The sequence below is a fragment of the Drosophila novamexicana genome, unplaced genomic scaffold (genome assembly GCF_003285875.2).
Source record: "Drosophila novamexicana strain 15010-1031.04,08,12 unplaced genomic scaffold, DnovRS2.1 tig00004554-arrow-pilon, whole genome shotgun sequence".
Taxonomy (NCBI): Eukaryota; Metazoa; Arthropoda; class Insecta; order Diptera; family Drosophilidae; genus Drosophila; species Drosophila novamexicana.
Genome location: NW_020825051.1, coordinates 4,825,100 through 4,848,694, shown reverse-complemented (window position 1 = coordinate 4,848,694; position 23,595 = coordinate 4,825,100). Strand labels below are relative to the sequence as shown.

Below are 23,595 nucleotides of genomic sequence, written 5' to 3'. Positions count from 1 at the left end.
CAGCAAAAGTATGTTTAATACTGCAAAATGCACTGCTGCTCAACACTGAAAACGAGCCGAAGTCAGCTGATTGGCAGCCGTTTCAAATTAAGGTACCGCAAAAGCCGACTTTGAGCATTTTAACCTGCCAATGGGTGCAGTTGAGGCATCTCTGCTGGAGCTCGCCAAATTACTGCCACGGTTTGAGGACATAGCAGAGCTGCTGGAAAACGAAGTTGAAGCGCGTTACATACTCCGGCGAGCAGCAGATCACTTTGCCAAGCAACATGCGATCGACCAGTTGGACAGGCTGGAGGAGGAGGAAATAGCATATCTGATACACGCGTTGGTTGACAAGAACTGGGAGCGTATACATAGTGGACACTTCAGCTGTGTGCCGCTAAAGATACGCAAGATCTATGCCCTGGGCTGCTACTTCAAGGTGATAGAGGTAATATTTAAAGTAGCTTAAGTACAATTTCAAACATCGGCAGATTTTCTTTTTGCTGTTGGAAAACCCAAGCTTGGAACAACGCGAACTATGCGGCACAGTCTTGGACGAAGCTCAGCTGCTGGGTTGCACGGATGAACTGTACGTAAAGTGTAATGAACTAAAGGACGCGCTGATGCAGTACCTGGACGAACATGCTTCAAGCAACAACTCATTGCCGCTGCCCATTTTGGCAGCTGTGGAGCGACGCGCGTCACGCTGTGATATACCCCAACTGGAGGCACCTAGCATACTGGAATTTCGCACGAGCTGCTATCAGGCGCTACAGCCCACGCTACTGCTCAACACGATTAATCATTGGCCCGCATTGAGTAAATGGCGCGATTTGAATTATCTGCTGAAAGTTGCCGGCAATCGCACCGTGCCCATTGAAATAGGCAGCAATTACGCCAGCGATGAGTGGTCACAGCAGCTGGTGAAGCTACGTGTTTTTCTGCACAGGCAGTTTGGCCCAGGCAACTGCAATGCCGATCACGAAATTGAGTACCTGGCGCAGCACGAGCTTTTTGCCCAGATACCAGCGCTGAAGGCGGACATTTGTGTGCCCGACTACTGCACCGTGTCCTCCAATAAGACAGCCGGTGTCGATATCAAGGCCTGGCTAGGACCTAGGCACACCATATCGCCCATGCATAACGATCGAAAGCATAATTTGTTGTGCCAAGTTTTTGGCTCCAAAAGCATTATACTGGCATCGCCAGAAGACACAGCGAACCTTTATGCACACGAAAGCGAGTTTCTGAACAACACCTCGCAAATTGATGCAGCCAAACCGGACTTTGAGCGCTTTCCCCTGCTGCGGCGTGTACGTTTCTATGAGCTGCTGCTGCAACCCGGCGACTGTTTATATTTGCCGCCCAAGTGGTGGCATTACGTGCGCTCCGAGACACCCAGTTTCTCAGTTAGTTTTTGGTGGGAATAGGTGTCTATAGGTGTTGATAAGATGTGTCACGAATGACGTCAGCTAAAAAGACGTGGTTCACACGGCGTGAATCATAAGCTGCTTGATTTTTGAGTATTAATATAAGATAGTTTTTTATTATTACTTTTATAGCCAACAAAATTCCTGGCTGCGGCAAACAATGTTTAAAGTTTACGAATAAATACAAAGATTACAAATAAAGCTTGAGAACTTCGAGATAATAAACAGTAATTCGTTATCGATAACGTGTGTTGTGTACTAAGAACTAAGCTTTTATTGTTTACGGGTGTGTGTGTGTTGGGTTTGTTATGTTGTCAATTTATAATCTTCCATAATCTTGAAATATTTCCATTTGATGCCTTCGCCCCGACCGCCATGATTAAGTCTTATCGTTCTTTAAATGTTTATTTTTTGCTCGCACCGAGCGCCTTCACGCTTAGTCATCCTTGTTGGATGCACCGCCAGCTGCACCAATAGTGATTTGTTTCTGCAGCTTGCTGTATTCCTCGGTGAGCCGATCGTATTCACGGTTCAAGCTCTCCGCCTGCGACTTGACTGCTTCCTTATCCTTCTTTTCGCGATTCAAGTCGGCGGTCAGTTCCTGGACACGTTCCCGCAGCTTGTTGAGCTGGAAAACGAGCTTGTTGTGAGTATTGGCCACGCAGAGATGGAGTATTTAAATTGTGTGTGTGTGTGTGTGGGGAGATACTGATTTTGGGGGAATGTGCTCGGAAAACTTAGTATACTCTGGCGGTGAGTCCTTGCACACGTTTCCGCAGCCTTGACAACTGTTCAAAGAGTTTACGAGAGAGTTTTACTTGGTTTATCTCTATGCTGGCCCAACACTTTCCATGCGGGTATCAACAACAAATTGCCTGGATTGTACAGCTGGTAGTAGCAAACGGTCTACGTGTTAGGTGGGGGCCGTTGGATACTTGCAAAGCTCTTTAAACATGCCTGGGCTTGACCATGTGCAACAACTCTAAACGCCAACTATTCAAAACTCTAGGAGCTGACTCACCTCATTCAGTGTGGTATCCTCGGTGGCCTCCTTGGCCTTGTCGGTCTTCTCGTTGATCAGGGAGCGTGCTGCGGCAGTGGCGCTCTGGGCCTGCTTCATGGAGGCCTCGCTCTGAGCCAGCAGATTGGCCTGTGCCGAAATCAGTGTGACCAGACGACGTATCACAAGAACAAGGAATATCGCAAAGCCGGAAATGTAAAAGTTGCGCTGGGCGCGAAACAGGCGCATGCTGTGCTGCATCTCCACGTTAAGATGCACCTCACCGGAGTTCTCATGGTTGGAATACTTGCGCATTTCGCGAATTGCCTCCAACAGGAACAGCACCAGCACACCCATAATTAGGAAAAAGTATAGATGCGCCTGCTGTGCCAGCATAGACAGGAATTTGGATTTGAAGAAACGATTCCATTTGTACGGGGAGAAAAGGGGTAGCACCAGCAGCAAAACCACTCCAATTTCTGCGTACAGAAAAGTGGCGATCAAAGTCCACACCAAACTCATGTTTGCAAATTTTTTTTCTCCAATAAAAAGTTTAAAGTCTGTTCGATTTTGTTTTCTCGTTTGACGTTTTGTGCGCTGCAAAGAATTTTTTTCGATATTAGTATGAGTACACACGTCCAGTTGGGCTATGTAGCTATTTATAAACGAGTACCGTAAATTGGCTTACTTTAAATAGCTATAGAAATTAAAATACAGCTGCATATGATGAAATATGCGTATTTCTATGCGGTCATGCACGGCCACGTCAACTCTGCCGACTTGTTTCCGAACAGCTTTTGCAACAAGTTGGCAGCTCTTCAATTTAGTTGTAAACAAAAGCGAACAGCTGACAGCCCTGGTTGCCAGGCAAAACTAAATGTGCTTTTGCGCCATCGATCAAATTCAGTTTGTTATTTATTTATTATTTGTAGTTGCCATAGACAAAATGTCCTACGAAAATTGGTTGAATTACCTGCAATCAGCTGAGAAGAATTCAATGATTAGCGGCAAATTGCGTAAAGTGCTCTACAAATTCCCGGATGGCCGGCAAATGGCCGAGGAGTACAATATGGATACGGGCGTTGTGCAAAGACGTGCCTGGCGCAAATGCAAGCAACTAATGGGCGAGCCCGAATGGGAGATAGAGCTTGGTGAGGAGCCACGCCAACTCAATTTTGCTGCCGGCAATAAGCCAAGCTCGGCTGGCGGCGGCGATGCAGACACCATGGCTGCCGGCGAGTTTACACTGCGCGAAAGCAATACGGCCCCATTGCTGACCAAGCGGGTGACCAAGAAGAACATCGAATGGCGCATACGTAATCTACCATATCCGATAGATGTCTACAATGTCCGTGCAGATGCTGAACAACGCGCGATCGTCGTGCGCACTAACAACAAGAAGTACTACAAAGTTATTCCCATTCCTGAACTGGATCGTTGCAGCATACCGCCGGTCCAAGCGAATATCAGCACACATCATCAGTTCAACACGCTCATCATTACCTACCAGAAGCCGGCCATTCTGTGCGAAATGGAGGCGCAGGTACTTCTATTGCTAAAGAACGTGGAAACGGAGACGGACATGGACGATCTGCTAAAGGGTTTGCTGGCCAAATAAAACGCATAGCATGTTAAATACATATAAACTATAATCTTTATATTTAATTATCACGAGCTTAGGGAACTACTTTTGAAAACTTTCGGCCAAGCCAATATAGCTCGCCAGCGACGGAGCCGATGAGCTGGTAAACAATGAATAATCAAATGATGGCAGCTCCAACGGAGTCAGGGAGGGCATATCGTGTTCTGAGCTTCGCTCCAACGTCGATCGGCTGTCGTATTCTTGACCGTCCGACTGCGGATCGCTGTTGACCATGGTCTCAACTTTGAGCTCAACTAACGCAGGCGTTGACACTTTGCGCTCGATGGTGGACGTGAATTTGGCATCAAAGTCCTGCACGGTCTTATCGATGGCTTTGGCCACGGACTGCGCTGAGCCCACGCCATGCTCGGGACGCAGTGGTAGCATGGGGCTGGTTTCTTTAAGCTGGCCGAAATCTTTCAGCTTTGTTAGCCCATGTTGTGTTTTGCGCATCTCGATCTGTCGTAGCTTGCGCTGAAAGTCAAGCGTCAAGGTGTCGAGCACCTCCTTCGATTTTGCCAGTTGTACATTCTTATAGGCGTCCTGCAGGTATATTAGAGATGTCTCTAGCGCTTTTATGGCCTCTTCGTAGCGATGGTGACGCATGAAGCGCTCTGAGCGTCGCTCATGGAAATGCGCCTGTACACATTAACACACACAGATTATATATATAGAAAGTCGTTTAATAATTTTGTTATTTACCAAATTTAGCGGTGCACAGTCCATGATTTATTTCATTTGGTTTTATTTACCTGCGCAGTACGCCACCTGCTTGGCAACTCTGCATCACAGATGATTAATCGATAACTTATCGATACATTGAAAAAATTCAAATTTGTATAAGTACAAAATTTAATAAGATGTCAATATTGTTATATAGAAAAAATAACACTACAGCGGCTTTGCGTTGGCTTGTTTACCCTCAGTGAGTGCTCGTGATGCATGCACAAAAACGGGCACGTTTATGCCCTGAAATGATATATGGATTGTATACTGAAAACTGAGATTTCTTATGGCCCAAATACATTACCTGCATCTTCGCTGACCTCACAAATGCCTTGTTCGAGGTAACTGTAAATATTTTCCGTGCCATGCCAAAACTGAATATCTTTAAGCTACGTTCATTCACGTTGGCCGTAAAACGTAAATTGGAAAACTCTGGGGGTATCGTCTCCACATCCGGATACACTGTTACACGTTTCATGAGCTCGACAGCAAGTGCCCGCTCATTGGGCCCGCCCAATACACTGAGAATATTTTGAAATGCATCGTTGGCCAATTGGCAGCAGACCAGCCGCTTGCCTTGAAATATTTTATCGAGTATGGGTTTAACTGGACACTCGCGCTCCTTTTCGGCTTGTTCGGTCAAAAGAGGCTCCTTGAACACAAAATTGCAGCCACCATTTGTGAGCGCGCTTACGTATGCCAACAGTGTCGTCACATCCAAGTTGAGTTCGTTCGAAATGGTGGCATACTGATCCACATCCAAGTCGGGCTCTTCCAGTGATGCCGTTTGCACGCCCATTTCCTTGAGCTCTTCGTGCAGTGAGCTATCTATTTTGTTGGAGAAGTAGAAGACTACCTGAAAGGCGATTGAATTGCATTAATCGACAATTTAGTTAAGGATTTCGCAATCACCTTGGGGCGTTGGAACATGCAAAAGTGTAGCTCGCTGGCTTCCAAGTAATCGCTTGCCTGATCCAGGACACTGCGGGCGCCAAAGCTGACGCAGCCTTTTGCAGCATCTTCAATGGACTTGGAGTTGCGCGCTATAACCTTAATCCATTTTAGACCGTTATTGGCAACAATATCCACACGCAACGGACTGTCACGCGATTCGAGCGGAAAGACTGCGTTTATGTCGACAACTCCTTGCTGCAGGCGCAGTGTTTTTATAAGAAATTCATAATTGACAAAGTTGCTGCTAGTTATGTGATTCTCCTTTAACGTCTTGGTACGTATAACCTGCACATTAATAGGTGTTACTAGCTATTTATAGACATTTAAGTATCATGGAACAGTCAAACCTTTTCCAAGAACTTAAGTTCCTGCTGTATTTTCCTTTGCACTTTTGAAACCCCAGGTATTTCCTCAAATTCGACCAGTGACTTCTTAAGCTCCTCTCCTAGCCTTATTTTATCATTGGCATCTGCATACAGAGCGTCCTCCATCTCCATTGCCACCTGCTGAGTTTAAGCGAGCAATTTTTTTTATATTTAATATTATTGTTATCGGTCAGCTGTTCGTTCAGGGCTGCCGAACAATATGAATATCGTTATCGAAGTGTTTGCAACTCTGCTAAAAGCAACTCTACAGAGAGCAACTCTGCTAAAAGTGCTGTCAAACGCCAACATTATGCACTTACTTCCACTTTTTCTACGCCGGTGAAGCCAAGCGGTTGTTATGTGAAATGACGCCGCTTATGTGAAGTGAAAAAACTTAATTTGAACGCATCATTGTTAAAATGTGTAAAATAATTGAATAAAATAGCAAAAGGTAATAATCGATGTACTAAACTAAATGAATTTGTTAATATTTAAGTGATAACTGTGCACGAAGGTATCTCCAGAACAGCAGATATGTCTGTGGTTTGGTCGCATTTTTTAACCGTGCAAAGATTAAATAAATACTGCTTACTAGCATCGTTGGGCGACACGAGCATCTTACTGTGGCCCTGGTTTTATTAAAGTAGTACAATTACGCCAAAAAAAAACTATTTTCTGCATATAAAATGTGTCGATCGTTTCTAACCTCAACTTGAAAATTTTTTCCGTAGGCTTAAAATAGTACAGCATCGACATGTACTTGTATAATTTGACGCTCCAGAAAGGCACTGGCGTCACCCATGCGGTGCACGGTAACTTTTCGGGCGGCAAGCAGCAGGAAGTGCTACTCTCACGTGGCAAGTCGCTGGAGCTGCTGCGGCCCGATCCGAACACCGGCAAGGTTCATACGCTGATGTCGACGGAAATCTTTGGCTGCATACGTGCGCTAATGGCCTTTCGTTTAACAGGAGGCACAAAAGGTTGGTTTCGTTTGTATATTATGTACGTGTATGTATATATTACGCACAAAATCCAATTGGGGGCAGCTCTGTGGTTGTGCCCAGTTTGACTTTATTGAACGTGTCTAAGTGCGATATAAATCCAACTTGGCGTCGCATTTGCCATAACCCCAATCACATGGTATGGCGAACTGAAACTTCGAGTAACAAGATATTCTAACATGCAAAAAGTACAGTTTAATACATTCCTTTATAATATTAGTTCGTCAATTTCTCTTCTCATAGATTATATTGTCGTGGGCTCGGATTCTGGACGCATTGTAATTCTGGAGTATATCCCCAGCAAGAATTCCCTGGAAAAGGTGCATCAAGAGACCTTTGGCAAGTCGGGCTGTCGTCGTATTGTGCCTGGACAGTACTTTGCCATTGATCCTAAGGGTCGTGCAGTGATGATAGGTGCCGTTGAAAAACAAAAGTTGGCATATATCATGAATCGAGATACCCAAGCCCGACTTACCATATCATCGCCACTGGAGGCACACAAGTCTAACACCTTGACATACCACATGGTTGGCGTGGATGTTGGTTTTGATAATCCGATGTTTGCTTGTCTGGAAATCGACTATGAGGAAGCTGACTTGGATCCATCAGGTATGATTTACCGTACCATCAGAATATTCTGCATACCCTTGGCGCCTTAATGTTCGGCGACTGTGGCTTATTCTCCATTGACACTGTTTTGTAACTGAGCGCTAGATAAATGTGACCACTGAACCATTGGTGCTGCTGTTAGTACCTAGCAGCACTTCACTGATTTGTGGCCCACATTCTTTTAAAGTTAATTGCCATTTGCTTCTCGTAAAGTTTTGTATTAATCAATTTTTTATTATATTGTAGGTGATGCTGCTCAACGCACACAACAAACTCTAACGTTTTATGAACTTGACTTGGGATTGAATCATGTGGTGCGCAAGTACTCGGAGCCACTGGAAGAGCATGCAAACTTCTTGGTTTCTGTGCCCGGTGGGAATGATGGACCCTCGGGTGTGCTCATTTGCTCGGAGAACTATCTGACCTACAAGAATTTGGGTGATCAACACGACATACGTTGCCCCATACCACGTCGACGCAACGATCTAGATGATCCGGAGCGCGGCATGATCTTTATATGCTCTGCAACACATCGTACCAAGAGCATGTACTTCTTTTTGCTTCAAACCGAGCAGGGTGATATATTTAAGATCACTCTCGAGACGGATGACGATGTGGTGTCCGAAATTAAATTGAAGTACTTTGATACAGTTCCTCCCGCGACGGCAATGTGTGTGTTGAAGACTGGCTTTCTATTTGTGGCCAGCGAATTTGGCAACCAGTAAGTGTAAACGTGACTTTAAAAGTTTTGTATAAGATTTGCTCACCTGCTCCTTTGCCTATAGTTACCTGTACCAAATTGCACATCTGGGCGACGACGATGACGAACCCGAATTCAGCTCTGCTATGCCACTGGAGGAGGGTGAAACTTTCTTTTTTGCTCCACGTGCATTAAAGAATCTCGTCTTGGTCGATGAGTTACCCTCGTTTGCGCCGATTATCACCTCACAGGTGGCTGATCTGGCAAATGAAGACACACCGCAGTTGTATGTGCTTTGTGGGCGTGGACCACGCTCAACACTTCGTGTGCTGCGTCACGGTCTTGAGGTGTCAGAGATGGCTGTTTCTGAGTTGCCCGGTAATCCAAATGCCGTGTGGACTGTCAAGAAACGCATTGATGGTGAGTTAAGAACAAGGATTTATTTTATCTTTGCGCTTATTAAGTTTAGTCCTTAAGTTTGCTAGCAATGAAATGTTTCTAATAATTCAACTGGTGCATTGATGATACTGAACACGATACCCCAAGATAAACAATGATATTGCTATATATAGTTTGCACTAGGATTGTTGATTTCCAAAATGTTTTCTATCAAATTTAAAAATCTCCTTGTACTATACGCATTGTGGCAATATGGTCAGCGACAAGTACTAAGCGTTATTTTATTTATCGACATCTGGCAAAGAAAGTACCAACAATCCTAGTCTATATAACTATGTATAAACCCGATCGAAAAGCCACAAGTTATCAACCACCAGTTCTCTCTTATTTCAGGCGCTTAAACACAGACGTCAACTGTTTGTTGTGTGTGACTATCGAACAGATATAAAAACGAATGTAATCCAATACACTCGTGTAAAATACTTATAATTTATATTTGTCTTTTGTGAAGCGATAGGTAAGGCAACATTACTGCAGCTCTTAAGTCAACAGATACTACAAAATGCTACTACAAATTATTGAAATTTAATTTTAAGCTTAGACATTGAACATGATGTGATTACTTATCAACCGTGTTTCAGCTGAATTCTCCATTGATTACAAATTGATAACCTGATTATTCAATGTCGTAAAATTCCTTACAAATTGTGTATTCTTAAAAGAATCTTTTACTGATGACGAATTCTTTTGTGTTGTGCTCCTACTTTTAGACGAATTTGATGCCTATATCATCGTTTCCTTCGTGAATGCCACGCTGGTTCTGAGCATTGGTGAAACCGTTGAGGAAGTAACGGACAGCGGCTTTTTGGGCACCACGCCAACATTGTGTTGTGCTGCGCTCGGCGACGATGCTCTGGTGCAGGTGTATCCAGATGGCATTCGTCATATACGATCCGATAAACGTGTGAACGAGTGGAAAGCACCCGGCAAGAAATCCATTACCAAATGCGCCGTCAATCAACGTCAAGTGGTCATAACGCTGTCTGGTCGCGAGTTGGTCTATTTTGAAATGGATCCGGTAAGCATTTCCTATTGAGACTAGGCAATAGAATAGAAAAGTTAGTTACTGTGGAGCGAGATATGTATATCCGTAATCTTGAATTGGCTTTTCTCTCTAAATTGCGCTGATGACAAAAACACGAAAAAGAACAATCATGTTGAGACACTTTGTGTCCTGCAGTGCTGAGCATTTATTAGACAATGTATTGTGTTCTTTTTTAAATACTCGTTCTGAGCTAATTACTAATGTGAAATTCCTCTTTTACAGACTGGTGAGCTGAACGAATATACGGAACGTTCGGAAATGCCTGCCGAGATTATGTGCATGGCTTTGGGCACGGTGCCGGAGGGCGAGCAGCGTTCTTGGTTCTTGGCTGTCGGTCTGGCTGATAACACTGTGCGCATACTTTCGCTGGATCCGAACAATTGTCTGTCGCCATGCTCTATGCAGGCTCTGCCCTCGCCAGCCGAGTCACTGTGTCTGGTCGAAATGGGTCACACAGAGAGCACCACCAATGCTAGTGGTGCGGATGATGATGTGCCGGCCCAACGCAGCGGTGGCAGCAATAAAGGCACCATCTATCTAAATATTGGATTAAGTAACGGCGTCTTGTTACGTACTGTGTTGGACCCCGTGTCTGGAGACTTGGCGGATACGCGCACACGTTACTTGGGCTCGCGACCGGTGAAGCTGTTTCGCATTAAGATGCAAGGCGCCGAAGCCGTATTGGCTATGTCCAGCCGTACTTGGCTGTCCTATTACCATCAGAATCGATTCCATTTGACACCGCTGTCGTATGAGACGCTGGAGTATGCCTCGGGCTTTTCCAGCGAGCAGTGCAGCGAGGGCATTGTGGCTATTTCGACCAACACATTGCGTATCCTGGCGCTGGAGAAACTGGGCGCTGTGTTCAATCAGGTGGCCTTTCCACTGCAGTTTACGCCGCGCGCCTTTGTCATACATCCGGATACGGGTCGCATGCTAATTGCCGAAACCGATCATAATGCTTACACTGAGGATACCAAGAATACACGTAAAGAACAAATGGCCGAGGAAATGCGTAGCGCTGCCGGTGACGAGGAGCGCGAACTGGCCAGAGAAATGGCCAACGCTTTCATAAATGAGGTGCTGCCCGAGGATGTGTTCTCTGCACCCAAGGCAGGATTGGGCCTGTGGGCCTCGCAAATACGCTGTCTGGATGCCATGCACGGCCAGACGATGTTCAGTGTCCCGCTAACACAGAACGAGGCCATAATGTCTATGACGTTGCTTAAGTTCTCCGTTGCGGCAGATGGTCGCTATTATTTGGCCGTGGGCATTGCCAAGGACCTGCAGCTGAATCCACGCATCTCACAGGGCGGCTGTATTGATATCTACAAAATTGATCCAACCTGCTCAGCTCTGGAGTTTTTGCATCGCACCGAGATTGATGAGATACCCGGCGCATTGTGTGGCTTCCAGGGTCGCTTGCTGGCTGGCTGTGGCCGGATGCTACGCATCTATGATCTTGGCAAAAAGAAGATGCTGCGCAAGTGCGAGAACAAACACATTCCTTACCAGATTGTCAACATTCAAGCGATGGGTCATCGCGTGTACGTATCGGATGTGCAGGAGTCCGTCTTCTTTATACGCTATCGTCGCGCCGAGAATCAACTAATCATATTCGCCGATGATACCCATCCGCGTTGGGTGACTGCCACTACACTGCTTGATTACGATACCATTGCAATTGCTGATAAATTTGGAAATTTGAGCATTCAACGCCTGCCACATTCTGTCACCGATGATGTAGACGAAGATCCCACCGGCACCAAGTCGCTCTGGGATCGCGGACTATTGTCGGGCGCCTCGCAAAAGTCGGAGAACATTTGTTCATTCCATGTGGGCGAGATTATCATGTCGCTGCAGAAAGCCACGCTCATTCCTGGTGGCTCGGAGGCACTCATCTATGCCACATTGAGTGGCACTGTCGGCGCCTTTGTGCCGTTTACCAGTCGCGAGGACTATGACTTCTTCCAGCACCTGGAGATGCATATGCGCAATGAGAATCCCCCCTTGTGCGGTCGCGATCATCTCAGCTACCGCAGTTCTTATTATCCGGTAAAGAATGTCCTAGACGGCGATCTGTGCGAACAGTATTTATCTATTGATGCAGTGAAGCAGAAGAGCATTGCTGGCGATATGTTCCGCACGCCGAATCAAATCTGCAAGAAACTGGAAGATATACGCACCCGTTATGCGTTCTAAATAGGTGAGTTGGGCTTCAAATATATAAGTGGGAGATATGTTATCTGATGATATAGTAATTACCTTGGGACACCTATGAAATATGCCTTGATTAGTGTAAATTTTGTGAAACTGAAAGAAATTATGTGTGTATATAGATGATCGATGGTGCTCAAATATTAATTGTTGTTTATCATTATATTTGCAGCTAATTTTAGATGCGGAATGGCTCTCATCATTACGTACTTCTTTTTTTAAGGTGAGTTTTGTTTTATTACCACTTTTGTTGAAATTACATTGTGATGAGCTAAATTTTTACCTTGGGACACCTATGAAATGCCTTGATTAGTGTAAATTGATAATTGCTGAATTTCAATTGAACTAAAAATAGAATTGTTTATCGAATAATATGCAACTATTTTAATAACTTGCTCTTAACTATTTGCAGTCTTATATACAACCCATAAATTACGGATCTCGCAAGCGCAACTCACTTGCAAAAATTAAAAGTAAATATAAAAAATTAAATATTCAAAGAATTAATGCTTTACTGTGATGCTTTTTACATATGTTAGACTAATGAAATAATTTGATTGTAAATGAATTACTGAGTTCACAATTTGAAATTAATTTCGAGTCAAAAAGAAAGTCGAACGTAAACTAAAGTCCATTTTTGTTCCTTTTTACGCAGCTCTTGCGCTTTGGATCCTTTGGGTAATCGATCAAGTAACTTAAATATTTACTAGGTGAATAATTGAAATCAAATAAACATGAATTTAAAATTTACTAATTTGATTCTTTTATCCCATTGCAGTTTATATGTGTAATTATTTGTATTTAAGCGTAATATGCACATAATACACACAATACACAACCACTAAATGACTGCCTATTTATACTACATTTAATTTGTTGCACAAATTCAAACATTTGTGCAACAAATTTAATAGCCACACACGCTATGTAATTTAAGCCTGATATTATAATAATAAATGTACACAAAGCACAAAAGTGGACTGTAATTTAAATATACCCGTTTGTGCCTTGTTAGTAATGATGTTTGGCTAGTTCTTGTTCTTGGCCTTGTTACGCGGCACACTTTACCGTTGTGTTCGCTGTGGCATGCCACGAATATATATCTGCTAAACGTCTTGTTTTCTCTGCTCATCTCTCTCTCTCTGTAGCAATCAAATTGTTGTAATTTGTTATGTACAGAGTTATAAGCCCATGGTAGTTATGCAAATTACGTGCCTCTAACACAGACTTGGACAACGGCGGTGGTCGTCGACGTCGTCGCTGGCCAAAAGAGGCCATAAAACAAGCATCCGCAAAGTGTTCCACTTTGTTGATCTACGGATCGATGAGGAGGGGGTATCATCAACTAGCTGGCGCTGCGGCATCTGGCTAAACGATTTATTAACTTCATTTCTAGATCATTAGATCGCATAACACGGACATTCATCACTTGTGTTTGCAACTTTTTGTTGCACATTTCCAGAACGTGAGCAAAACACGCAAGCATGCAACAACAACAGCAACAACAACAACAACAACGAGTAGCAGCCGTCTCTAGGCTGCAGCTACGCATGCAATTCATGCCACATGCAGCTGCAGCTTGGCGATCGCGCCATCGATAAGCACAATCAACGCTTGGCGCAAACACTTGCCACATGTTGCCTGCTGTGCCCTACTACAAACACGCCCACTTTTTTGTTTGGCCTGGAAGCTGTTGCCTTTTGTGGAATGCGTTCAGCGACCAAGCAGAAGAGCAGATGCCCAGTTGCAGATAAAGCAAACGCACTCTGTCTCAGTCCCTGGGATGATGTCCACATGCCTTGCTTGGGCTTTTGGGTTTGTGTGGGGCGTTGTTGCCTTTATCAGCGCCTGGCGATCAACGATCTGAGCATCAACATCGGACTCCACTTGCCTCTGCTGCAGATGCTTATCAAAATGTGCCTCGCGTGATAAAAAAGAAAAAAAAGTTCGCATGAAACGCGCTCCACACTTGAAAATGGAAATGGGTGTTAACGCAGCAACTTTTCAGCTGTCCCCGCGGCTTGCGTGTAAGAATTTTCTGCGAATTCGCTGAGATTTTAATCGGTTAGATGTCTGGAGCTTGAGCTGGTGCTGGAGCTGGACCTGCATTCGAAGAACGGCGCTGGTCGTGGCCGTGGCCGACACTTTCGCTGTAAATTAAATGCTCATTTTCCGAATGCGGCCGGGCCAACATTTTCCAGTCACGTCGTTTCACAGTTAGCAGCTTTATTAAAACTAACGGCAAGCCAAATAATTAAAACGCAGCGCAGCAAAAAATAAAAAAGAGGAATTGCAAATTGCGGGCCATGTAATAAATAGAATCATCAGCTTGGCAGTCAGCCAGCCAGTCAGTGCAGCGCGGTCAGCCAGCCAGACAGTTAAAAGTCAGGGTCTGGGTCTGTGGCTGTCTTACCGCCATCATGATCATCATCATCTTCACTAACAACATCATAATTAACATCATAATCAACATCATCAGCAGCAGTAGCCGAAGTAGCAGCAGCATCATCATTTTTAAACCTCTTTTGGAGGGTATTTGCCTCGCGAGATGTGTAGCTCATAGGAGACCTCTTCGGCCCCAAAAAGTATGTATATTTCTGATCATTATCAACAGCTTAGTCAATATATAGTCTGTCTGTTTATATGTAAACATATTGCAAGTAATACATATATAGGATCAGAAATGAACAGTCGTAAATGTAGATCTTGTATGAAGATTTGTATACCCTTGCAGAGGGTATTATAATTTTGTCTAGCATAGAATGAGACATCTTCGATCCCATAAACTAAACTATATACATTCTTGATCAGTATCAACAACGAGTCGATATAGCCATGTCCGTCTGTCTGTTTCCAGCCTCTCAGATTTAAAGCTACCGTTATGAAAAAAGTCCAAACTCGGCATTTATAAGTTTCACTATGCTTACTAACAATCGGCTTTTATTTTATTCTGTTTAGCCCATTGAGCTTTATGGCCAGCCGCTGGGCAGCTGCCTCCGCCTCACTGGGTCCAGCTGTCACTCGCTGAGCTGATGGTGACATCGATGTGAGTGTGAAAAGAATCGAAGGGAACATGCATTAGCAATAACTTTTGTTTTTTTTAGAATGTGTACTCTGAGGTCAAGCGCCGCTTGGATTATCAGCTGGAATGCCGTCACGTTGAGCGTCGTCTCAGCCAGAAGCACATGCTCAACTGGATTGTGGCTAATGTGCTGTCCAGCATCTCGCCCCACCAGAAGAAGGAGACGCTAAACAAGTGCACTGGCGATTTGACTGCCGTGGTTCTGCGACTCGAGTTATACTTTGTCAAATTGAAAATTACACACAAAATGCGAGACGCAGCCAACAATCGGAAATGTACCACAATATGTTTAAATTAATACATCTGTCGTGGAATAATAGGAATCTGCGCCACCAACAGGCCGTGTTTTTGCCTTACCCCACAACATCCATCATCAACGATCAATCATCAAAAATGCATTAATTCATCACACACTTATTCATCCATCACATTTATTAGTCTTCATCTGAGCTACCATCTAAGGACCGTCCTGATTGTTGTTGCTCTTCAAACTCATCCACAACATGTGTCTGCACACATTATTCCACAAGTGTGACCACGCACAGTGGCTTTTCGCCGCTGAAGAACCCAGTGCCCTTGCGCACGGAGGTAACGTGCTTGGCCTGGAGCCAACGCTCCAGCTGCGTGAAAAAGGCGCACTGCCAGGGATTGGCCAAATGCTTCAAGTTGGCCAACGTATCATTTAGATATGGCAGGAAGGTTAGCTTGTTAATGAGTAACTCCTCGATGCTGCTCAGGCTCTCCAGCACAGTGGATCTGATCTAGGTCAGCTCGTTGTGGCCCAAATGCAGCTTCTGCAGATGTCGCATGGGCGCAAACATAAGCACATCCAGCCGGCCCAGCGATATGTACTCCACAAAGGGCAGCGAGGAGAAGGCCAGCGCATGCAGGCGCTTCAGGCTGTTGGCGTTCAAATTGAGTATGCGCAGGCGCGACATTGCCATGCTGCCAAAGGCCTTCTCGTCCAGATACTCGAGATTGTTGTGCGACAAGTCCAGTGTGTCCAGATCCTCAAGCGCTGCAAAGGTGTCTGGCTTGAACTCGAGTATATCGTTCGACTGCCAATACAGCTTGCGCAGCGACTGTACCAGCGACCCCCAAAGTGTCCAGCACTCAGGCTAGCGATGCTATTGTGAAATATATGTCCAGCAACTGGAGCTAGCCTAGCATTCGGTTTTGATTGTCAAAGAGCAGGCATATGTTATTGCCGGACAAATCCAATTGCTGCAGCGCAATCAATTGTCAATTGTGGACGCAGTGCATACGAGAGATTTTAGGAGCATAGCTGCCTCAACGGCTGAAAAGTGAAAAGTGTTTAAAGCGAATTCTCACCCAGGTGCAGGTCCTGCAGTACAGGTATGAAATTATGTATATTGGGATTTACGGGTGAAGCGGTTATTAATTATCAATAGCCAAACGAGTTTGTCAGAATGATTTATTGACTGACTTATTGGTAAGGGCTAGGCCGTTGAAATGTGTATAGTAATAAGACGGGGTTTTAGAGAAAACTGGGATAAAAATCTGAAATATTATTCAAGTTTATAACCTTTTTAAACCCTTTTCTCGAAATGTGTAGCATAGGAGACATCTTCAACCTCATAAAGTATTCGTATTTTTGATCAGTATTAATAGCCTAGTCAATAATATAGCGTCTGTGTTTCTATGTATAACCTTTTAAACCCTTTTCTCGAAATGTGTAGCATAGGAGACATCTTCAACGTCAAAGTATTCGTATTTTTGATCAGTATCAATAGCCTAGTCAATAATATAGCGTCTGTCTGTTTCTATGTATAACCTTTTAAACCCTTTTCTCGAAATGTGTAGCATAGGAGACATCTTCGACCTCATAAAGTACATATTTATATTTGATCAGTATCAATAGCCTAGTCAATAATATAGCGTCTGTCTGTTTCTATGTAAACTACTGGAAGCATAACATATGTTGGAAACTGCGGGATCATGTACATATCTCCTATAGGAATGAACGATCCGAAATTTCGATTATTTCTTGATTAAATTTGGTTGTAATAAGTTTAGGTATAATCCCAGCGTGAGAAATCCCAACATCGGAGCTATATAACGTGTATTATATCTGCCATAGGAACGATCGGTCAAAATTAAATTATTGTATGATAGACTTTGTTGTTTTCCACGATTTTTTTTAAGAAACTGCTGTGTCTTGACCATGCTTCCTACATATTAGCGATATCTTAGTATTGTCGGAATCGGTTGAAAATTTAGTTTCTTTGTGAGATATGAGTGGTTTCTCGAGATATTTTGACCAGCTAATTGCGAGTTGTGTACAATAGTGATTATCTTTATCTAAAGTAAAAAAATGTCAGAAAAAATCAGTTAACAAAAGGATTGTCAAATGGAAAGTGGCGAACCAAAGCCCAGTGTTAACTGCTATCACGATGAGCTGCAGAAATCGGAGTATAAGACATGAAGTAATCAATTCGCTTTGCTTTGTTTACACCACAGTCGGGTGCCTATTTCGTGCCAGCTCAGCTGCCGGGGCTGTGGAGCAGTTGTAGGGCCTTCCACAGCAGCAAGAAGAAAACTGTTTGCAACCGCATAATTGCCGACTGCCAGAAAAAGAAGAAGAAGCTGACGAGGGGAGAGGCAGAATGACACAGTTGCGTCGAAACCTCAGCTGGAGCTCGCTGTCAGCAGTCTGTCGTGGCCAGTTAAATGTACTTATCTACCTTATATGTGAGCTCGCATGCGTGGCTTTAGCTGTGCGTCGACTGGGCTGACCCCATTCAATGTCATTAACTCGGCCCAAGGTCTGTTTGTTTTGGCTTGGCCCTAGAGCTCGCAATTTTCGCATAATTGACTAAAAATTATGAATTGTGACGAGGGCTTTTGTAGCAAAGTCGTCGCCCACTGAACTCATTTGAACTCCACACACACACACACAGGTTGTCAGCAGCTCGTCCGTGTCCAGCTGTTGCCAATTTCTGGTGCTCGCCCGGCGGCGTTGACGGCGATGTCTTCATGCGATCTGCGATCTCTGGTCCTCAACGACAAACCTCAACTGTAAACGTTTCAGTCACTTAGTCAACAATCTGTTGCATCTAATTGTGTTTGCAACAAATTACTCAATCCCGTGTTGCCAAGATGCTGCGATAGCAGATGCAGATCTGACTCCAGATCAACTCTCTATCTCGCTCTCTGTCCCTCCCTCTCTCTCGCGTTCTCTCTCGCTCTCTTTCAACAGGTTTGACATAATTTTCACTTTAGTTTGTTTTGAACAGCGCAAATTGGACTGAGGCATGATCACGATGATGCGTTGAGTAACTCAATCGCAATCTCTTAGTTTACGGCTCCGTTTTTATCTGCGTCTTTAGAAACATGCACTTTAGTGGGCGTGGCACACTTCCGCAAGCAATTTGCTGCGGTTCTTGGGCGGCGGGCATAATGGAGCATTTTAATGCTGAAACCGATGATTAAAATCAGAGCCATAAAAAAGGCTAGTAGTGCGCCGCTGCAGACAGCTTGACGAGGAGATACCCTAGGGCTGTACAAAACTTAGAAATATAAAATTCTTATTTGAATTTATGAAAATCGCATAAAAAAGCGGCTTAGACATGAGAGAGAGAGGCATAGGGATCGATGGAGTATGAAAGAAAAAATGGATAAGAGAGAGAACTGATAAGATTACGAATGCCAAAGAGTGAATGAAAATGTGGGAGAGATCAACTGAAGGATAAAAAGGGATTCAAAGGCGTTACATATATCTACAAGCGGAGCTTACAAAAACTACAGGATATAACAACGAGCCAGCGTTGGCTGACTCCGCCACTTGGAGATGTCGAGGACGCAGTCGCAGTTGAAGCCGCAATTGCAGTTGCAACTTGCCAGATAAGTACGTTGATCAGTCGCACAGATCATCAACACGAACATGCCTCAGAAACGAGCAACGTGCAACAAGCGGCAGAGACACGTCAGCAACGGGCCATAAAAACGGGAGCAGCATGCAACATAATTGAAAGCAATTTGCGGCTGACTGACTGGCCCAAGGAGTGGAAGGGTTGGGCCACAGAGTGAGGCTGCCTTTGAGGTGGGGCCTGCTGCTGTGCCCGGGTGATGAGCAGCCGGCAACGCGAGCGTCAGCATAAACATTACATTGATTGCCCCACACACACACACACACACTCTCGCACACGTGTTGTTTGTCAATGCAATTGGCGCTTCTTCTTCTGGCTGCCCCTCTTCAAGTGAAGCGGGTTCGTGCGGGCTGTGCCACATGCGAGCGAACGGAAGTCACTTAGTTCCGGCAAATAGCAGCCGTTGCCGTTGATCATCTGCACCTGAAACACATTTGATGCAGCCCGTTTTCCCGGCAGCCCCATACAACGCACCCCGCCTCCCAATTGCAGTTACGCAATTGTGCAATGCCTTTGATTTGTGTTTCTCTGTTTCTTTTACCACTCGACTCGTAATTGCAAACAGCTGAGCCACATGTGCCACAAGTCCAATTCGACTTATCGATTAACAAAAAGACTAAAAATTGGGCAAGTTTGCCAAGAGGCATTGTAGACATGGGGGGTAGATTCAATGATCATTAGCATAGCTTGAAAGCATATTTGAGAAGTGGTTGGCAGAATTCAGTGAGGGTCTCTAAAATAGTGTCAACTGCTTCCAATCAACCCAATCAGAGTGCTTTCAAAGTTACAAAACAAAAAAAAAAACAGATGTAATATAAGTACAAGTACACACATAGAATTACATAGGTTGGGCTTATAATAACTTTCGTTCCATATGCTCTATGCCAGTAATTTCTGGGAAAAGCTTATCAAACATTTGATTCGTGCAGTTTAATGAAACATGCGAACTTTCAGACTACATTCGCTTAAGTATGGTTGGAAGACTTTATCGAATGCATTTGAAGGCTGACTCCCAGGGGTCATTTCGCTTGAGCCAAGCTTCGTTGGGCAGCAGCTGAGCAATCTGCTCTGACATGGGGTCTGGCCTCCGATATATTTATATATATATAGCCCATACACGTATTGCACACACAGCTGAATCATGTTGTATGCGATATATAAAGCAACTTCCTACAGCTGTTGAAACTCAGGCACAGCCGGCCAAGTGCGTTGGGTATATTTTGCCGCCGCCGTTGTTGTTGCACAAACAATGAATGAAACGCGTTGTTGTTGTTTTTGTTGTTGCTGTTGAAGTTTATCAAGTTGAAATTGCACAGTTGGTTGGCTGCTGCCACAACAAACCGAAAGCACTCGACTTATAGTTGGGGTTTACTATGGGACCTAACCCATTTGCCAGATGCACTTCCCAAGTTCAATAGAACCTTACGAAGCTTGAGCTTATGAATCTGCGTAAAGTGTTTGTGTTGTCTTAACTTTTGTGTCTGTGCCTTTTGCTGTTTCCGTTTCCGATTGATTATTTTTGTTCGCACTCCTTGGTTTACGCGTGGTGCTCCAGGTGGTGGGCTCCACAGCCATTTGTCAACCCTGAGTTGCTTGTTTCACTGTCAGACACTGGCAACGCACAAGGCAAACAAGCGGTGCAGAGTGGGCGCGGCTGCGCAGGCGGGGCAGCGGACCGGCTGGTGGCAGCTGTTGTTGTTTATAGCAAATCGCTCATACGCCTCGTTGTGCGGCCAAGCGTTGCAAATAGTTCGTCATGACTATACGCAAGTGTGTGTGTGTGTGTGTGTGTGTGTGATTGCGTGTGATTGCGTGTGTGTGTGATCATTCAGCGCACCCACACAACAACAATTCAAGTGCAGCGCTCATCAATAAAGTGAAATTTTGTTAATTTTGCCGACTGGCGGTTGCTTTTGGGGCGTGCAGCCTTGCGATTGTTGTTGTGCTTTGATGGACACATGCACGGGGCATATGCTACACACACAGACACACGCACACATATGTGTGTATCTGTGTAAGTATTGTATGAACGACAAGCAGCCAAGGCAGTAGCTGAGGCAGCAACCGGACGCACGTGTTCATTTTCATTTGGCGCAGAGAACCCAACGATAAACAGCCGCAGTCGCAGTCACAGCAACAAAAACAACAACAGCAGCTGTACAGCAGAATCTTTGTAGACGCTGACGGAGACGGAGACGACGCTGATGACGACCAACTGCGGAAATTATTCATTCAAGCGCTGCTGTTGCTGCTGCTTGGCTTGGCTGCTTCTGCATGCCACAGCAAACAGACGCAGCAGAAGCGTAGCATGTATATATAAAAGCAACAATTTGAAATTCATACAAATTGCAAGCGGCCAGCGGAACAAGACAATAGCCTCAGCAGTTGCCACATGCGGGGGCAGCAACTGGAGCCACCCAAGCAGCGCCAACATGTCCGGCAACAGCAATAATAATAACAACACCAACAACCACAATAACAATAACAACAACAACAATAGCTGTCCATCAAAATGGCAGCGAAGCGCAACAAGTCCCAAAATGTGCTTTTTTTTTGTTTTGTTCAGCTTTGGTTTGATTTCATTTGCCTGGCAAATGCCAAAATAATTGTCTCACATTGCATAATCCGAGTAGGAAAAAATAGTGAGGCCCGAACAATGGCCGAAATGAAAGCTCAGCTTTCACCCCGCCATTTGGTTGGGGCTCAAAGCGATGGCTGAATCCATCAGCAACTGCGGATCAGAGACAATAAAACAAAAGACGCCACAAAAGCTGAAAAAACTGAAACAAAAACCCCAGAAAATAACCAAAAAACAAGAAAGAATTGCTATTTAGGGAACGCCGAAGATTAAATACACTAACCGGCATATAACAGGAAAGTGCTTTTATACAAAAGCTTTATATTCGACTGATTGTTCCATTTAATATATTGGTTCGATATGTTAAGGTTTAGTGAAGCTTGCAATTGCTTGATATTCGTCTTGAATATCTTAAAAAATAGAAAAGGTTCTTCCATCTATCTCAGATTTTGACCGATTCTTGCCATAGAGCAAGCTTTAAGACAGCTGGCTCGGTTGGAAGTTTGAAACTGATTAAAAGTATATATAATTTATAGAGGAATTTGTCTGCTATGACGGGACAAAATAACATTATACCCTTCACAACAAGTAGGGTATAGAAAACCTAAACCCAAAATCGGCATCAGCTCATGGCACACAGGTGTGCACAATCAATCAACCTGAGATCCCATTAAAGCCGCTGTAACAATGACCAAGATAATCACGCTGCCGCAGCCACAGTCGCGGTCGCCACCACCCGAAAGATCGGGTGCCACGCCGTTTGCGGTCGCTCCAGGTCCACGCACAAACGCGTTGATAGCTTCGATGGCTGCGCCAACAACATGAACAAGTCATAGTCACGGCTTGTCTGACCATATCTGGGCAGACCACCGCACAGCTCAAGGTGGCATGCTGGGGGTGGGGTTGGGGCACGGCTTGGGGCAGGGGCTGTGGCGAGGCGCCATTATATGAACCCAGTTGATTGCTGTAACATTCCACACTTAATTAGCTGGCAGTCAATGGAAGGCAATGACTGAAAAACTCTTGTAACGAAAAAATTTGGTATTTAAAGAAATTTAAATGGTTTTTATGTTATGAAAACAAAAGAACTTATTAATTGTTGGGACAAATTAGAGATTATTATTATTAATACCTTCATTATTATTAACATCATTATTAAGATATATATTATTATTTGTATATTGATAATGCTGGTCAGAAACCATCATTTCAGATTTTATGTCTATAGCTTTGAGACTTTGTAATACAGAGTTAGTCTCGATTCGCAAAAGAGACCATATGTCTAGGCAGAACAGCGTTTCCTCTTTGATGTAGACCATTAATAATCTATCTGTCAAATGTGTCCGATTTTGTGCTCTAATTGTGAGCAATTTCGGCGCTTTGTTTGACGCACATTTTAAAATCTCTTTAATCTACCATCCAAAATAATTTATTAGACTCTATAAACAGACTATAAGAATTTCCTCTAATCTAGGAAAGCCAACTTCTTGTTATATACACTCAAAGTCTCGCTTTTCACTTTAACCTCCATCCAAGCTTATTGAAATTTCAAATATGCCCCTTTTAACCTCAAGCTTTCCACCTGATCTATTTGTCTTTAACAAATATCTTTTTTGACTAATTAGTCAAATTTGTCGAACCAATTTCCGAAGTTCAGTACTAGTCAGTCACGATTTTCCCGATGCCCATTTGCCATATGGAGTCGATTCAGTTAACTGCGCGTGCTCCACGCTTTCATATTACCCGGCGGCCAAGTCCAATATTTTGTCGCAACGTTGAACAATTTTAATTGGATATTTGTCGTAGGCTCCATGTTGGGCCGTCGCAATGCCACAACTCAGCGGCAACGACAAGTTTGACTACCCCCCGCCGCCTCCTGGTCATATTTTTCTTAACGCTAAGCGAAATTAGCATA

General features: G+C 44.2%; 6 protein-coding genes, 1 long non-coding RNA gene and 3 other non-coding genes across 13 annotated transcripts; 7 read left to right on the top strand and 3 right to left on the bottom strand.

Moving 5' to 3' along the window:
• Positions 1-51: 51 nt before the first annotated feature.
• On the top strand, positions 52-1,582 carry LOC115769525 (bifunctional peptidase and arginyl-hydroxylase JMJD5). Its single transcript, XM_030714367.1, has 2 exons — positions 52-421; positions 474-1,582. Exons 1-2 carry the CDS (start codon positions 131-133, stop codon positions 1,410-1,412), a joined length of 1,230 nt encoding a protein of 409 aa, XP_030570227.1. The 5' UTR covers positions 52-130; the 3' UTR covers positions 1,413-1,582.
• Positions 1,583-1,663: 81 nt separating this feature from the next.
• Positions 1,664-3,187, bottom strand: LOC115769531 (B-cell receptor-associated protein 31). Its single transcript, XM_030714373.1, has 3 exons — positions 3,101-3,187; positions 2,434-3,009; positions 1,664-2,040 (listed from the first exon to the last, which is right to left on the bottom strand). The coding sequence occupies exons 2-3, from the start codon at positions 2,932-2,934 to the stop codon at positions 1,849-1,851; spliced, it is 693 nt and encodes a 230-aa protein (XP_030570233.1). The 5' UTR covers positions 2,935-3,009; positions 3,101-3,187; the 3' UTR covers positions 1,664-1,848.
• Positions 3,188-3,287: 100 nt separating this feature from the next.
• Positions 3,288-4,046, top strand: LOC115769530 (protein DPCD). Its single transcript, XM_030714372.1, has one exon. The coding sequence runs from the start codon at positions 3,290-3,292 to the stop codon at positions 4,028-4,030; it is 741 nt and encodes a 246-aa protein (XP_030570232.1). The 5' UTR covers positions 3,288-3,289; the 3' UTR covers positions 4,031-4,046.
• Positions 4,047-4,066: 20 nt separating this feature from the next.
• LOC115769532 lies at positions 4,067-4,862 on the bottom strand. Its single transcript, XM_030714374.1, has 2 exons — positions 4,757-4,862; positions 4,067-4,693 (listed from the first exon to the last, which is right to left on the bottom strand). The coding sequence occupies exons 1-2, from the start codon at positions 4,778-4,780 to the stop codon at positions 4,097-4,099; spliced, it is 621 nt and encodes a 206-aa protein (XP_030570234.1). The 5' UTR covers positions 4,781-4,862; the 3' UTR covers positions 4,067-4,096.
• Positions 4,863-4,885: 23 nt separating this feature from the next.
• Positions 4,886-6,498, bottom strand: LOC115769526 (UPF0415 protein C7orf25 homolog). Of its 2 annotated transcripts, XM_030714369.1 has the most exons (5): positions 6,420-6,498; positions 6,082-6,240; positions 5,693-6,019; positions 5,085-5,636; positions 4,886-5,023 (listed from the first exon to the last, which is right to left on the bottom strand). In XM_030714369.1, exons 2-5 carry the CDS (start codon positions 6,229-6,231, stop codon positions 4,946-4,948), a joined length of 1,107 nt encoding a protein of 368 aa, XP_030570229.1. In that variant the 5' UTR covers positions 6,232-6,240; positions 6,420-6,498; the 3' UTR covers positions 4,886-4,945. The 2 variants fall into 2 exon arrangements, with proteins under 2 accessions (XP_030570229.1, XP_030570228.1); XM_030714368.1 differs by lacking the exon at positions 6,420-6,498 and having other exon boundaries at positions 6,082-6,276.
• Positions 6,469-13,105, top strand: LOC115769524 (splicing factor 3B subunit 3). Of its 3 annotated transcripts, XM_030714364.1 has the most exons (11): positions 6,469-6,550; positions 6,831-7,079; positions 7,344-7,709; positions 7,956-8,430; positions 8,495-8,829; positions 9,579-9,886; positions 10,136-12,119; positions 12,303-12,353; positions 12,543-12,603; positions 12,786-12,840; positions 12,909-13,105. In XM_030714364.1, the coding sequence occupies exons 2-7, from the start codon at positions 6,854-6,856 to the stop codon at positions 12,113-12,115; spliced, it is 3,690 nt and encodes a 1,229-aa protein (XP_030570224.1). In that variant the 5' UTR covers positions 6,469-6,550; positions 6,831-6,853; the 3' UTR covers positions 12,116-12,119; positions 12,303-12,353; positions 12,543-12,603; positions 12,786-12,840; positions 12,909-13,105. The 3 variants fall into 3 exon arrangements, with proteins under 3 accessions (XP_030570224.1, XP_030570226.1, XP_030570225.1); XM_030714365.1 differs by lacking the exon at positions 6,469-6,550 and having other exon boundaries at positions 7,015-7,079; positions 7,321-7,709; XM_030714366.1 differs by lacking the exons at positions 10,136-12,119; positions 12,303-12,353; positions 12,543-12,603; positions 12,786-12,840; positions 12,909-13,105 and adding an exon at positions 9,202-9,325 and having other exon boundaries at positions 9,579-9,660.
• On the top strand, positions 12,151-12,234 carry LOC115769991. The gene has a single exon (XR_004018796.1). It is a non-coding gene; the product is annotated as a small nucleolar RNA Me28S-Gm3113 (small nucleolar RNA).
• Positions 12,385-12,465, top strand: LOC115769990. The gene has a single exon (XR_004018795.1). It is a non-coding gene; the product is annotated as a small nucleolar RNA Me28S-Gm3113 (small nucleolar RNA).
• LOC115769992 lies at positions 12,639-12,711 on the top strand. Its single transcript, XR_004018797.1, has one exon. It is a non-coding gene; the product is annotated as a small nucleolar RNA Me28S-Cm788 (small nucleolar RNA).
• Positions 13,106-13,374: 269 nt separating the features above from the next.
• On the top strand, positions 13,375-15,520 carry LOC115769533. The gene is made up of 3 exons (XR_004018755.1): positions 13,375-14,715; positions 15,089-15,176; positions 15,235-15,520. It is a non-coding gene; the product is annotated as an uncharacterized LOC115769533 (long non-coding RNA).
• Positions 15,521-23,595: the final 8,075 nt, after the last annotated feature.

Coding starts and splice junctions, on each gene's coding strand:
- LOC115769525 (XM_030714367.1), top strand. CDS start 131: ATGGGTGCAGTTGAGGCATCTCTGCTGGAGCTCGCCAAATTACTGCCA. Junction 422..473: donor CCCTGGGCTGCTACTTCAAG/GTGATAGAGGTA, acceptor AAACATCGGCAG/ATTTTCTTTTTGCTGTTGGA.
- LOC115769531 (XM_030714373.1), bottom strand. CDS start 2,934: ATGAGTTTGGTGTGGACTTTGATCGCCACTTTTCTGTACGCAGAAATT. Junction 2,041..2,433: donor AGGATACCACACTGAATGAG/GTGAGTCAGCTC, acceptor CTCGTTTTCCAG/CTCAACAAGCTGCGGGAACG.
- LOC115769530 (XM_030714372.1), top strand. CDS start 3,290: ATGTGCTTTTGCGCCATCGATCAAATTCAGTTTGTTATTTATTTATTA.
- LOC115769532 (XM_030714374.1), bottom strand. CDS start 4,780: ATGGACTGTGCACCGCTAAATTTG. Junction 4,694..4,756: donor ACTGTGCACCGCTAAATTTG/GTAAATAACAAA, acceptor TAATGTGTACAG/GCGCATTTCCATGAGCGACG.
- LOC115769526 (XM_030714369.1), bottom strand. CDS start 6,231: ATGGAGATGGAGGACGCTCTGTATGCAGATGCCAATGATAAAATAAGG. Junction 6,020..6,081: donor AACTTAAGTTCTTGGAAAAG/GTTTGACTGTTC, acceptor ATTAATGTGCAG/GTTATACGTACCAAGACGTT. Junction 5,637..5,692: donor GCATGTTCCAACGCCCCAAG/GTGATTGCGAAA, acceptor ATCGCCTTTCAG/GTAGTCTTCTACTTCTCCAA.
- LOC115769524 (XM_030714364.1), top strand. CDS start 6,854: ATGTACTTGTATAATTTGACGCTCCAGAAAGGCACTGGCGTCACCCAT. Junction 7,710..7,955: donor AGCTGACTTGGATCCATCAG/GTATGATTTACC, acceptor ATTATATTGTAG/GTGATGCTGCTCAACGCACA. Junction 9,887..10,135: donor TCTATTTTGAAATGGATCCG/GTAAGCATTTCC, acceptor CCTCTTTTACAG/ACTGGTGAGCTGAACGAATA.